General features: G+C 40.8%; 1 protein-coding gene across 2 annotated transcripts; it reads left to right on the top strand.

Annotated features, from left to right (window-relative positions):
- The first annotated feature begins 4,225 nt into the window (after positions 1-4,225).
- On the top strand, positions 4,226-12,698 carry LOC143860940 (uncharacterized). 2 transcript variants are annotated; one of them, XM_077371804.1, is made up of 3 exons: positions 4,226-6,715; positions 12,078-12,186; positions 12,287-12,698. In XM_077371804.1, exon 1 carries the CDS (start codon positions 5,078-5,080, stop codon positions 6,347-6,349), a length of 1,272 nt encoding a protein of 423 aa, XP_077227919.1. In that variant the 5' UTR covers positions 4,226-5,077; the 3' UTR covers positions 6,350-6,715; positions 12,078-12,186; positions 12,287-12,698. The 2 variants fall into 2 exon arrangements, with proteins under 2 accessions (XP_077227919.1, XP_077227918.1); XM_077371803.1 differs by having other exon boundaries at positions 12,075-12,186.
- Positions 12,699-14,468: the final 1,770 nt, after the last annotated feature.

Genomic DNA, 14,468 nt, shown 5'->3' with positions numbered 1-14,468 from the left:
ATAGGTTGATCTAAACCGTCCATGTGATGGAACACAACACAAATAGGTTGTGCCCGTAAAATAATTTCCATAGGCTGATCCTAGCCCTGATCCTAGCCCTCCAATCTATAGAGGTTTCGATAATTGTTGTTCTTCTTAAGGTGCCCAAAATTTGTCAATATTTTTACAGGTGTCCTGCATTCGTAATATCAAACTGTCCATAATTTGACCCGCACATAGTGAATAAGGAAAAGTAGTTCCCGATTTCCAACCCGACTGGGTTCAACCTGACCCAACCCGATTTGCAATTTCCTCAACCCGGCCCAACCTGATTTCCAATTCGAGTTGGGTTGGGTCGGGTTGACCTGATTTGATATGGTACCATTTGTTGACCACCTCAACCCAAGCTGGGTTGTTTTGGATTTTGAGAACCAATAGTGAGTCACCAATTATCAATTTTTAACTCACAATCGGTTCTCAAAATCCAAATCAAACAAGGACTAATAATTAACAAAGGGAAATATTATCTGCACTACTATATTTTGATGATTACACTCCTCACTTTATTAAAGTACAGTATGGCCCGCACCATAGGATTATCCAAACTGTCCATTGTGGACTGTGGAGACTATTTCAATGTTGAAAAAGAAAAACACATATACAGAACTTCTTCAGATGGAACCCAAATTCGAGTTTCGAGTCGGGTCGGGTTACCCGACAGCCCAACCCGACCCAACCCGATTTCCAATTCGGGTTGATTTTTCCCAACCCAACCCAACCTGATTTGCGAAAAAGTTTAACCTGACCCAACCCAAATTCGAGTCGAACCCGACCCGCGTGGGAATATCCAAGTAACAACGATGGTTTCAAATTATATATAGTGCTAATGTCCTCACTACCATATTTTATAATGGCACTACTCACCGTATTTTGATGATCGCACTCCTCACTTTATTAAAATGTACGATATGGCCCGTACCATAGGATGATTCAAACCGTCCATTAGATGGGCCACTGCCTACATAGGTTGTGCCCCAAAAATAATTTTCATAGGTTAATCCGAACCTCCGATCTATAACGGGTTATAGGTTGATCCAAACCGTACATGTGATGGAACACAACATCAATTGGTTGTGCCCATAAAATCATTTCTATAGGTTGACCCCAGCCCTCCAATCGATATAGGCGGATCCTAGCCCTCCAATCGATAGAGGTTTCCATAATTGTTGTTCCTCTTCAGGTGCCCGGAATCCGTCAATATTTTGCAAGTGTCCGCATGAGTAATATAAAGTAGTTCTTTCGTCATTGTCATATGTGTTTACCTCTTATTGGTAGTCTTTTTTCGTAATTGTCATAGACAGGTACCCTGGGTCGGTACTTTTCGTATGTAGATTACGATTTTACCCTCAAATAATTTTTCATAGAGATAGATGTTAGATATCAGCAAAGGGGTTAATGGTAAAAGAGTAATGATGTGTAAATCTCACGAAAAAGAAAAGAAAATCCTTTTTCTCTAGCTATATATATATATACTAGCAAAAAATCCCGTGCGATGCACGGGACGACAAAGAATTGTATAAATTACATCATAGGTGGATCTAAACCGTCCATGTGATGGAACGCAACACAAATAGGTTGTGCCAGTAAAATAATTTCCATAGGCTGATCCTAGCCCTCCAATCTATAGAGGTTTCGATAATTGTTGTTCTTCTTAAGGTGCCCAGAATTCGTCAATATTTTTACAGGTGTCCTGCATTCGTAATATCAAACTTTCTGTAATTTGACCCGCACATAGTGAATAAGGAAAACTAGTTCCCGATTTCCAACCCGACTGGGTTCAACCCGACCCAACCCGATTTGCAATTTCCTCAACCCGACCCAACCTGATTTCCAATTCGGGTTGGGTTGGGTCGGGTTGACCCGATTTGATATGGTACCAATTGTTGACCACCTCAACTTAAGCCAGGTTGTTTTGGATTTTGAGAACCAATAGTGAGTCACCAATAATCAGTTTTTAACTCACAATTGGTTCTCAAAATCCAAACCAAACAGGGACTAACAATTAACAAAGGGAAATGTTATCTGCACTTCTATATTTTGATGATCACACTCCTCACTTTATTAAAGTACGGTATGGCCCGCACCATAGGATTATCCAAACCGTCCATTGTGGACTGTGGACACTATTTCAATGTTGAAAAAGAAAACTACATATACAGAACTTCTTCAGATGGAACCCAAATTCGGGTTTCGGGTCGGGTCGGGTTAACTGACAGCCCAACCCGACCTGACCCGATTTCCAATTCGGGTTGATTTTTTCCAACCCAATTCAACCCGATTGCGAAAAAGCTTTACCCGACCCAACCCAAATTCAGGTTGAACCCGTCAGGTTCGGGGTTGAACCCGACCCGCATGGGAACATCCAAGTAACAACGATGGTTTCAAATTATATATAGTGCTAATGTCCTCACTATCATATTTTATAATGGCACTACACACCGTATTTTGATGATCGCAGTCCTCACTTTATTAAAATGTACGGTATGGCCCGTACCATAGGATGATCCAAACCGTCCATTAGATGGGTCACTGCCTACATAGGTTGTGCCCCAAAAATAATTTTCATAGGTTGATCCGAACCCTCCGATCTATAGCGGAACACAACATCAATCAGTTGTGCGGGTAAAATCATTTCCATAGGTTGATCCTAGCCCTCCAATCGATATAGGCTGATCCTAGCCCTCCAATCGATAGAGGTTTTCATAATCTTTGTTCCTCTTTAGGTGCCCGGAATCCGTCAATATTTTGCAAGCGTCCTGCATGCGTAATATAAAGTAGTTCTTTCGTCATTGTCATACGTCTTTACCTCTTCTTGGTAGTTTTTTTTCCATAATTGTCATAGACCGGTACCCTGGGTCAGTACTTTTCGTATGTAGATTACGATTTTACCCTTATATAATTTCTCATAGAGATAGATGTTAGATATCAGAAAAGGGGTTAATGGTAAAAGAGTAATGCTGATGTGTAGATCTCCGAGAAAAAGAAAAGAAATTCCTTTTTTCTCTAGCTATATATATATCATCTTTATGTTGCAAAAGAGCTCCCCCATTGGGACTGTTCACCAAGGGGCATAAAAATCCTTGGATAGGCTGTCCCTAGGATTGTCTATCCTGCTTTGTAAGCATATCTTTAAATTATCTTGTCTGTTCACCAAATTTTTTTCTACTGATATTTTATCCAGGAAAATTTGATGGGAGTGAGGATAGCAAATCTAACGAATGATAAAATAAACACCGGCTAGCTATATCCATTAGCTGTTCCATGTCGGGATAGACATCCTTGGATACACTGTTCTTGGGGTTGGCTATCTTTTTTGGGTAAATTTGTCTTATATAAATCCCTGGCATTGGCGACTTTACCCTACCCATTACGAGGGCAACGGAGGATAGCATGTCTATGCTCGTTATCTCCATCTAGAAGAGCCCTGCTATTACCTAATCAGGATAGAAACAGGTTCTTCTACAGATCATATTTTCAGTTCCTCTTGCAAATGAAAAAGGTTGACCATGTAGGATTGGGTTGTGGAAAGATGTCTCTTTCATCACGCTTGTTCAAACGTCTAGAATTATTTGATGACAGTGGGAGCAAGGTCAAGAGACCAGACTTGAGATGATGTTAGGTATCTAAGCAATACGCCAAAAGCCTAGGGGCTAACATTCTACCACCATTCATAGACCCATCAATATTCATAGACCCATCAATATACGCATGGCAGTGTGTCCGTCCATTCCATGATGGATTTTCCATGAATTTTTTTTACTAAAGAAAACATTTTCACAAAAAATTTTCTTGTAAAATAAAGATGAGGATTTGTAATCTACGTCAGAGTTCCAATGCAATGAGCAATAATAGAACAAGGTTTGACATCAGCCACTGAAAATTCCATTACTTTTTCACGATAGATATTAGAAATGGAGTACTAATATCAAAAGGTGTGGATTTTTTTTTGAAAGGTGTGGAACTTTAATTCTAAGTGCTATCTAGTATTCAAAGTCAGTATGAATCTTAAATAAGGCGTATTAGATGAAATCTTCCCCCAAAAGTGCCATGTACAACAAGCAGCCGCGTCCAAAGACTTCTTCCACTTCCAAAACCGTTGCTTTTGTTTCTTCTGTTCATATTCAAATTCCACACATAAATACATCTCTACTTGTCAAAGTGCCCTTTCCCTTTTTCCATTCTCAAAAGTCATGCCAAATGCAATTCCTCCCTCTACATTTCTCAATATCACACACATTTCTTTCGAATACTTGGTACCACTAATAATGGTAACCATGTCTATGAAGAGCTTACTAGTCATAGTTTTGGCCGGAATTCTCGCCGGAATCCTGCCGGAATCTGTCCTGGGTCAGAATTGCGGATGTGCACCGGACGTTTGTTGTAGCTGGTTTGGATACAGCGGCACCAGTGATGGGTACTGTGGTGGAGGATGCCAACAAGGGCCATGTAATACTGGACCACCCACCAATGGTGGCTCCTCATATTGCTTTCAAGTTCAGTTTTAGCACAACTTCTGCTATTTAGTTTAATAAAATCCCTGTTGTTCCCATGGATTCTCATCTCTCTGATGTGGATGACACATCCGATTCAGAAAGTGCAACCTCCTTCCCAAACCTCAAGAGTGACTGGTCTCCTGGAATTAACCTTCCAAAGGCTTCTCCTCCGGAATCCCCTGATCCTATGCCCTTCCCCCAATTCCTCTTGCTCAAGATAGGTAGTGCTTCCCACCTATTTGAAAAGCTGAGAAATTTGAAAGACCTAGCAGATAAGGGTGCTTTTGATGCAGATATACCAGCCAAAGACAAAATGTCCATCCTCAAAGAAGTCGATGAAGAACTGGGGAGCCTTCAACTAGCTTCTCAATCTGCTTCTGAAAGGAAAAAAAAATGGTTCTCCCCCTAGCAATTACAGTAGCTTCTCAAAGAAGAAGAACAAGAAGTCTAGAGAAAAGGAAAAAGCTTCCCTCCAAAAGCAAATCGATGAGGAGGAGATTTTAACCTACGAAGCTAGAGTTAAATGCCTATTAAATTCCACTGGTATGGACCCTCACCCTGAATCTTCCTTCATTTCCTCCCTGGTTTCCTCACCCGGGCAAACTGCCATCCCTTCAGGAAAAACCACCTCGTCCTCACGTACCCACCAATCTGGTATCCAGCTACCTGGTTTTGGACCTCCTGACCTAGTTTCATCTGCTGCATTTAATGCTCTTTTGAGTGGGTCAGATCTGTTTTTGACCTCTCTAAATCAAGCTCATGGAGAAATTGTTTCAAATACTGATGTGCTGACTTCTAGTGCAAGTTCCCGCCCAGCTTGCGTTCAAATTAAAGACTCAACAGTAGTTTGTGTATCTGATCAATTCATTGGAAGTCCTGATCGGGGAGCAGAAGGGCCTGCAAAGCTCGACTTATGCAACTATTCCGACCCAGTTATTCTTTCAAAAGAGGATTATGATTTAGTTGGAGGAAAGGTCATTACACAAAATGTTTCAAGATCTGTAGCTTCCTCGAAGGATTCCCCTTCTGGTTCTTTAACCCCCATTGAAGCTAAGAGCTACCCACCAATATCCTCTAATTTTAAGTCGACCTCCAAGCCCCTATCTTCAAGTGCTCCCTTCCCGGGTCTTGCTTCAGGTCTTGGTGGGAATCCCTCTCTTGGTTCTCAAAATGGAGCAGTCAAATCTGTCCAGCCTTGTTCTCGAATTCAGGGAGATGATAGGATCCCTAATGAAGCTAAGCCTAGAGAAGGAAAAAATCCCATCAATCCCTGGAGGAATTTCTTTGCTGAATCGGCTCCCTCTCCCATTTCCACTAATCTGGATCACATTATTCCTGAAACTTCAGAGAAAGACAGCTTGATGCTCCATTTTGATGATGAAGTTGTTATAGAGCATGGAAAAAAATGGGCAAATTGCCTTATTGGTTTTTTCATTGGGAAAAAGCCTTTTTTTATCTCTATGCGTGAAGCTCTCAATCGTAAATGGAATCTAAAAGGAACCCTTGAAATGTTTGCCATGGATCATGGCTTCTTCCTATTCAAGTTCTCTAGTGAGGAAGATTGCACTCGAATTCTAGAAGAAGATGGTCACAATTATGGGCGAAGACCCCTGATTCTTCAGAGATGGGATCCGAACACCTTGATGGAGAGAAAGAAACTATCCGAAGTCCCGGTTTGGATTAAAATATGGACCTCCTCGGGAGAGATAAATCAACAAATTGATTACGACTGGAAACCTAATGCTTGTTCCTACTGTATGGACTTTAGTCATAGTTCTGAATCTTGTCACCTCCATGTGAAGCATCCCCAAATCTAGTTCAAGAAGGAATGGAGGCCGAAAGTTAAGCCTCAAAGGGAGACAGAAGCTGTTGATGGCCCCTTTTCAGGCAACCCTGCATGTGTCCAGCAAATTGTTCCCTCTAGCTCCTCGATTGCAACTCTTGCTCCTCAAGATCGATCCCTCAACAACAGATTTGCAGCCCTTTCTCACCTTGATGGTGCCGCCTCTGTTATTGAGAAGGGCAAACAGCTCTTCAATGAAGACCGCCCTGATCCCCAACCTTCTTCGGATCAAGGTGTTTGGCAAAAAGTTCAGAAAAAAAAAAGGAATCCGTCCTTTAGTTTCCTCCCTTCCCCGTATGGGCTTTCCTCTTTCAAATTGTCCATTGGACGAAGCTTATGAGTATGTTTTGCTCCCCTCCCCTCCGTTTGTAAGGCCCCATGATAGTTTCTGTTAGGCTTTTGGTTCATTTTGTTGTTTGTGGGGATTACCTCCTTTGCTTTGATTATGTATTTGTCTTTTTGCTCTAGATTGCTAGAGCTCTGTTCTCCCCTTCATGGTTTCAGGGGTTGTTTTTTTTTTTGCTCGGTAAATTGGGGTTAGGCAGACCCCGACCAGAATATATTAAACAAAAAAAGAATTACAATCTAGGGTAGAGGGTCCCAGAGGAATCCTCTAAGGCAATTTCAAAGAGATCATATGGAATACAAGATAGGGGAATGGGATCCCCTTTACAAATGCAATTGCTTTTAGATAGAAAATCAGCAGCCCTGTTTACCTTCTCTCCAAATGTGGCTGATTTTCCAAGAATTTAGGGAGATTAGATCTCAATGGAGCTTTTCAAGGGCAGGGAATTTTCTCCATGGGCAAGGCCATTGCTTTCTAATAATCTGAACTGCATTGAGAGAATCTGATTCTATCCATAAATTTTCCACCTGTCTTTTTCTAGCTAGCTGAACACCCCTGATGATTGCTTCTAATTCGGCCTCTTGAATGGGGACTGAGTCATAGGCAACAGAGAAGAGAGAAATGATCTGGCCTTTGCTGTCTCTGAGGATACCTCCCAAAGAAACCATATCAAAACTGATTGAAGCATCTGTGTTTATCTTTAACTCAGATTGAGAAGGTAGCACCCACTGGCAAAATCTAGATTCCGATTGAGAATGAAAGAGGGGGAGATTCCAAATCTGGGCTATACGACTGTTTACTTCATTCAAATCTTCATTCAGTTTAAGGAAGAGAACACGGCTCCTTGCAACACGGCAGATTCTATGTAAGATAATGCTCTTGTGAGTTTTTATCTTATCATGAAGTCTGCAATTTCTTTCTAACGAGATGTAGTAAACAGGAGTAGTGCAGAGGATTCTTGCAAGATATATCTGGTAGGGGTTGTTTTTGGTCTTATTGTAATATTTTTTCCTATTAATATATCTGGTAAGGGTCTGCCTAACCCTAGCTTGCCCATAATAAAAAAAAAGGCTTTGGAGACCTGCGTCCATATTGCCAAGATCAAGATTCAGAAACGGCATCCTATTTCGATTCTGCCTGATTCAGGAATTTGATTCAAATAAATGAACTACGGATAAAATTGAAACCGGTGTAGAATAGATGGGGGATTTTACAGTGCCATTTGTTTCCCGCCCAAACAAGCCATAATACTATTGAAGAAAATTTGAGAAGGATTCTTGAACCATTATCAAAGCTTCTATGTATGAAAGGTGGTTATCCCAATATCAAATTCAAAGAATTTCAATTTTCATGGACAATTTTGTATTATTTTTTATATATGTAACAAAAATAATTTTTGTCACCAAAAGATTTCGCCTTGTCATACACCGAAGGGTATGTCACTAATGGTCTGTTTTGTTGCCGGGTTTTTTTTTCCCTGGGATTTATGTGGGAGAAAAAAATCCAAGGAGATTGGTGGGAAAAAAAGTCCTAGAAATATCCCGGTAAAATAAAAATCCCATGTTTGGTTGACCGGACTATGGTGGGGGAAAAATGCTTTGTTTGTTTGCTTGAACTGTTGGGAAGAACCCTAGATCCATTGCAATCTATTAGACTCCAAAACGACCAGAAATCGGTCCATTGTTGAAAATATGAACCTGCCGCTTTTCCACATGTTGAAAAACCCTAGATCAGTTCATTGGCAGAAACCAGATGATGGATGGATGAAACTCAACACGGATGCTTCAGTTATGTAAGAAGGTGCGGGCATAGGGGGTGTCACTCGAAATCCGGAAGGAGCAGCCATTATAGCCTTCTTTCATAGTGTTCAAAAAGATAGCATTCACCTGTTAGAATTGGATGCTTCCATGGGCTCCATAAGGTAGTTACCAAGAACTTCAAGAACATATGGGTAGAATCCGAGTCTATGGTGGCGGTGAAGACTATTGAAGGTCATTTCCCTTGCCCCTGGAAAAGAGCTAGTATTGTAGAAAAAATCAAATTGTTCCTTTCAAAATGTGAAACATGGAAGATATCTCATATCTGGAGGGCAGGAAATGGGGCAGCAGACTACCTATCCAAATGGAATTGTCCTATTAAAGGTGAACATTGTGATAATTTCCCAGATGATCTTTCTCTCATTCTTTGTAATGATGCTTCTGGCACTCTTTACCCGAGGTTGTAATTCCTTTTCTCTTCTTTTAATATATTTATCCTGGTAGGGGTCTGCCTAACCCCAGTTTGCCTATCAAAAAAAAAATTTGTTGGGAAGAAAAACATTCTTCTCAAGCTTATTTTTGGTTCCTGGGATTTCGTGCGGGGTTATTTTGGTTCCTAGGATTATTTTGGGCCCACCAACCAAACGTGGGTTTCCTGAGGAAATCCCACAAAAGTCCCAAGAATCAAAAAAGTTCTGACAACTAAGTGATTATCCGAAGCAAAATCCCCAGACAACACCCTTGACGCCTCCACACCGCCTTGTTGTAGGATGAGGACACCAAGTGGCGTAGACAGAAGCGTGCAGAAAGGCGAAAATACCGTCTTAAACCCGTCGGTGAAGAACTTAGTCTTCTTTAATCAAACACTCTTGAATCCACAAGAGAAAATAAGAGAAAAACTGAGAACTTTAAACTTTCATTCAATTCAAGATGGTTCGTACAAAGATCCCACAACCTATATTTATAGGTACCATTACTTCCTACCCAAGTTAATGACAAGCAAAAAAAGGAAAATACAAGATTTGCCTAGAAAGTGCTAGAATCTAAAGAATATGTTAGAATATATGCTAATACAAAATGAAAATTTGAGAGTAGTCTAGATTAGCCTAGAAAGTACAAGAATAGTCCTACATCACCAAGTACCAAGACGACCAAAAGGGTACACACTTGTTGAAGTCATCATCAGTTTCGGAACTGGGAAGGCAAGGTCTTTGGTAGGGAACTTTGTGGAGAGAGAGAGACAGAGAGAGAGAGTTTGTAGTTTGGTTGAGATGGGTTTGATGAGTATTTATAGTGTTTTGAGTTATCCAAGTCTCATCGACTTATTTGAGCTCCCCCAATTTCTTGGAATTTGCTAGGCAATTTCACAGAAAGCCATTTCCAAATTGCTTAGAAAATCCCACGCATCTTTGATTGAGATTTTAGGTTGTTTGGAGGAAATTAGGGTTTCGTATTGACCAAGTTGATTTTTCTCACACGGCCATACACGTTGGATTAGGGCATGGTTTTGGCGAGAGGGTTTCCGGCCTTGGCCCCACGCAAGCCACTCTGGTGGGCTATGGCCGGCACTTGCATCGATGAGCTACACCACTTTCAACGACTGGTTGATCAATTTGGATCGATTTTGACTTTTGATGCATGTCTTCATTTTTCTTGCTTTCGTTCCTCAAATCAATATTTGAAAACAAGAAATCACCAAGGTAAAACCCAGTCAACTTGGCTGATTCATTGATGGCCACGGTTAATTTTTTGCTCCCCGGGTTAAAGGAGTTCCGATGACTTGATAAGGTCAAACTCAGACAAGAACTTGCCAAAGGAAAAACCTAGTCGACCCGGACGAGTCGATGATTGACTTGGGGAGTGTTTAAATAGTGCTCCAACTATAGAATGTACTTAACTTTTTCATATGCGTAAACTTTCTTTCTAAATTCATTAAAACATGGTTGTGTTGATAACATTTCCCTTTATCTTTCATGCATACATGCATTTAGTTGATTTGTGATCGAAATCGGTCTGCAATGTTTGTCTGCACTATGTATGCTCTTTTTTATTTGCTTCTCTCTCTCTCTCTCTCTCTCTCTCTCTCTCTCTCTCTCTCTCTCATATATATATATACATATGAGGAAAATGATTGTGAGCTTGAAGCTCATATAGCTTATATGAGCTTGAGGGCCCAAACACATGTGGGCCCACATTGTTAGGATGATCCAAAGCATTCATTTGAAAGGCCCTTACATAGATAGGGTGTGTACAAAAAATCAGCTCCATAGGATCATCCTAACCCATCCAAAAGTGGAGGGCAAAATGGACAGACACCGTTTGCCACAAATCTGCCCATTTTTGCCCTCCGCTTTTGGAGGGGTTAGGATGATCCAACGGAGCTGATTTTTTTGTACACACCCTATCTATGATGGGGCCTTGCAAATTAATGGTTTGGATCACCACAAAAAATGTGGGACCCATGTGTTTGGGCCCTCAAGCTCATATAAGCTATATGAGCCTCAAGCTCACAATCATTTTCCTATATATATATATATATTTTCATATGCTCGTTATAGTTCTTTCTTATCACAATGCTTGTATTTAGGGCTTCTGCAATTATGCTTGTCATTATGATATATATGGATTGTTTTTTAATCCTTGAGTTTTTGCTTGTGTTATTTCCTACCTTTCTTTTTCTTCTTATTTGCAAGTTTTCTTTTTATGTTATTTTCCTGTTTATTTTTTTCCAGTATGTTATTTATGATCTTTTTACTAATTGTGATGTTCTATGTTTTTAGTTCCTTATATATAGAGAGAGAGAGAGAGAGAGAGAGAGAGAGAGAGGAAAGTGAAGCTACAACGCCAGTGTAGCTAACTTAGCTCACCGCCGGCTTAAAATACAATGGGCCCACATTGTTTTGGTGATCCAAAGAATTCATTTCACTGGCCCTCACATAGATAGGGTGTCCACCAAAAATCAGCTCCATAGGATCATCCCAACCCTACGATTTGTGGAGGCAAAAATGAACGTGTAAAAACCTTCACTTATGAAACAGTTGAAGATGGAAGCGTGTTATACTTCTCAAGATCTGTGAGATAGTTATCAAATTTGTCAGAATTGATTGGGGTGTAAGAAAAAAAGCGGGAGGGGTGGGTTTTAGAAACGAAACAGAATATGAAAAAAATGGAGTGTTCATTTTAGAAACAAAAACAAAACACAAAAAACTGGTTGAAATGAACATGAGGTCTGTTGGCATTGGTCAGAATGTTAGTGTCTAAGTGCTGATACTCTTGAACCACTGGCTCTCCACAGAGGACGATGTCGGAGCCAGTTGCCTGAACATGAGCCAGATGTATAGAGGTAGACCTAGCAATTTTCTAGAACCATGCCAAGAGCGTGGTCCCAGGACCATAGTAACATCAGCATCTATGCCAAAGAGTTATTTCTAATGGCTTGATATAAGTTAAGCATAGTATAATACTCAATAAAGCTTCAAAATCAGTTAAGAGGTCTGTTGGCATTCCATTTTTTCACGCCTATTAACCTATTTTACATTCATCCCTTTGTTTGTACTGATAAAGTTTTTTCTTTTATTCCAAATGTCATCTTTCAGCAGGCTATTCGGAAGCACAAGTTTGTGGATATACTAGACAATCCAGGGTCACCTGATCTCAGTGCTTACGTCGACTTTGCTTCTATAAAGCATTCTGCAGAAGAAGCTTCAGGTCCTCAAACTCGTAGTAATATTCAAATTTTCAAGATATAATCTGTAAGAATCACGGGACACAATATGGACTGACTGTTTAAATATGTAACATTTTACAGAAAATGTGACTGTTCATGGCCCAATCACTCAGTCTCAGTTCCCTTGGTATAAACTTCCGTGTAGAGGCGCTGCTTCAAAACTGTAGGGATGAACAAGCTGAGTTGCTGAAGACTGGATATTGGTGATTGGTTGGAGATGGTGAAGCTCCATTTTGGGAGGGACCTGACGAAGAGACACCTATTGGTATGGCTACCCGATACTTGGCAATGGCAATTGTGAACAAGAATCATGGTGTTCCCATTCCATTCCAATAAATTCCAACACAATGTCACGTCTGGTAAGACTAGTTTCTGCCTACTTATTTGAAATTGTTTTAGTGTAGCTGTTCTTTGTTGGTTTGTGGACTAGTTATTTCCTCATCAGATTAATTGTTGGTCTGGAAAATTAACTGTTTGCTCACTTTTACATCAGATATTCTTATATGTAGTAAGAATTTCAGACTAACTTTACTACGAGGGAAGAGTGGAAGTGTGTGACTGAGGCAATAACTAAGGTATCTCTGTTCTTTTTCATATTCCCATCTGCAATGTATCACTTTTACAGCATTTGCGGCTTCTGGGAGGAATGATAGACCCTGGGAGGAACAGGGATGGTTCTGATGTTTGGGTTTGGATTTGGGATTCCTCTGGTGGTTTCTCTGCTAGGTCTTTTTTACCTCAATCCTTTGTCTTGTCCTGATTCCCCTGCCATCGCTAGGTCTTGGTCCATCCCTGTTCCTCCCAGGGTTGGAGTTTTTGGGAAGAGTTAGGAAGGTCCAAACACCTGCAGAGATTCCGTGCAAGGAGTGAGCAGGTGGTAAAAAGAATTGATGTTGAATTCCCCTGAAGTGAACCAAATCCAAACCCTCTTATCCACCCCAAACCTACTAATGTACTGTAAGGAATCTCCAATAACCGAGCTATTCTCTCTACCTCCCAATCGAAGAAATTCCTGCAAAAATTGAAGTTCAAGCTAATACTATCTTCCCCAGCATATAATCTGAAACCCATGCCTCCCTGTTTAAGGCTCTGAAGAAAAGATCGGGGAAAAAATCTTTTCGCGAGAAATCCCCATAGTAGAAGTCGGTCCAGATTCTAACCCTTTATCCGGAGTACACCCTGAAGCGAATCCCATTATTTAATTTAAACCTTTGCTTCAGAATCTCTCCACACGATCACACCATTACACTTAAACTTATCATCGGACACCCAATATCCAGGCACATTTCCATATTTATCTCCAATCAGGCGAACCCACAAATGCTGGCTTTCCTCGCCAAATCTCCAAAGCCACTTCCCAAAAGACCTAAGTTTAGCTCCTTTATTCTTTTTTTTTTAATAGGCAAGCTGGGGTTAGGCAGACCCCTACCAGAGTAATAAAATGAAACAAAAAGATTACAATCGCAAATAGCGAGTCCCGGAGGAATCTTGGAGCATAAGGCCCAAAAGGGCCAGGGGAATGTTCATAGACTCTATGTCCATTCCCTTACAAGGGCAATCAAATTTAGACAAGAAATCTGCCACTTGGTTTGCCTCCCTCCAGATATGAGTGAATTTCCAATGCTCAAAACTGCTCAAGGCTTTTTTCACACTGTTCAGTAACTGAATTGCCCTCCAAGGGCAAGCCCACTCTCCATGAATGATTTTAACCACCACCATAGAATCCGATTCTATCCACACTCTTCTGATTCTTTTGGATATTGCTAGCCTCAGACCATGGAGCAGAGCCTCCATTTCGAGGACATGAATAGGTTCTGGATCAGTGCTTATGGAGTAGAGCCCAATGTGAGCTCCATTTTCATCCCGCAGAATACCTTCGATACCTGAATTGTCACCAGCTACCGACGCATCCGAATTAATTTTAATCATATTTATTTCAGGTTTCTCCGAGACACAGGATTTCTGATGACGCTCGATGTTGAATAGCGGGCATTTGAAATTTGCAGGAAATCTCAAGTTTCGATCAGATGGATCATCCGGGAGTTTTAATAACCGGATTCTGTCTCTGATGGTGCCTATAGTTCTTCTTAGGATTACTTGCTTGTGCGAATGAGGTTGCCCATGAACCGGAGCGTTCCTCTCCCCCCATATGTTATAAACAGCAGCAGTGAATGCCATTCTCATAGCCGTGGCACACTGCTCTTTCCCTTTAAAGCCATGGCACACCGCCCTTTCCCTTTAAAGCTCCTTTATTCTTCTAATC

This window comes from Tasmannia lanceolata, unplaced genomic scaffold (genome assembly GCF_043159265.1).
Source record: "Tasmannia lanceolata isolate RefF3 unplaced genomic scaffold, GAP_Taslan_0.1 ptg000037l, whole genome shotgun sequence".
Taxonomy (NCBI): Eukaryota; Viridiplantae; Streptophyta; class Magnoliopsida; order Canellales; family Winteraceae; genus Tasmannia; species Tasmannia lanceolata.
This window is presented reverse-complemented; position numbering and strand designations above follow the sequence as displayed.

Excerpts from the sequence above, each read along its gene's own strand:
- LOC143860940 (XM_077371804.1), top strand. The coding sequence starts at position 5,078 with ATGGACCCTCACCCTGAATCTTCCTTCATTTCCTCCCTGGTTTCCTCA.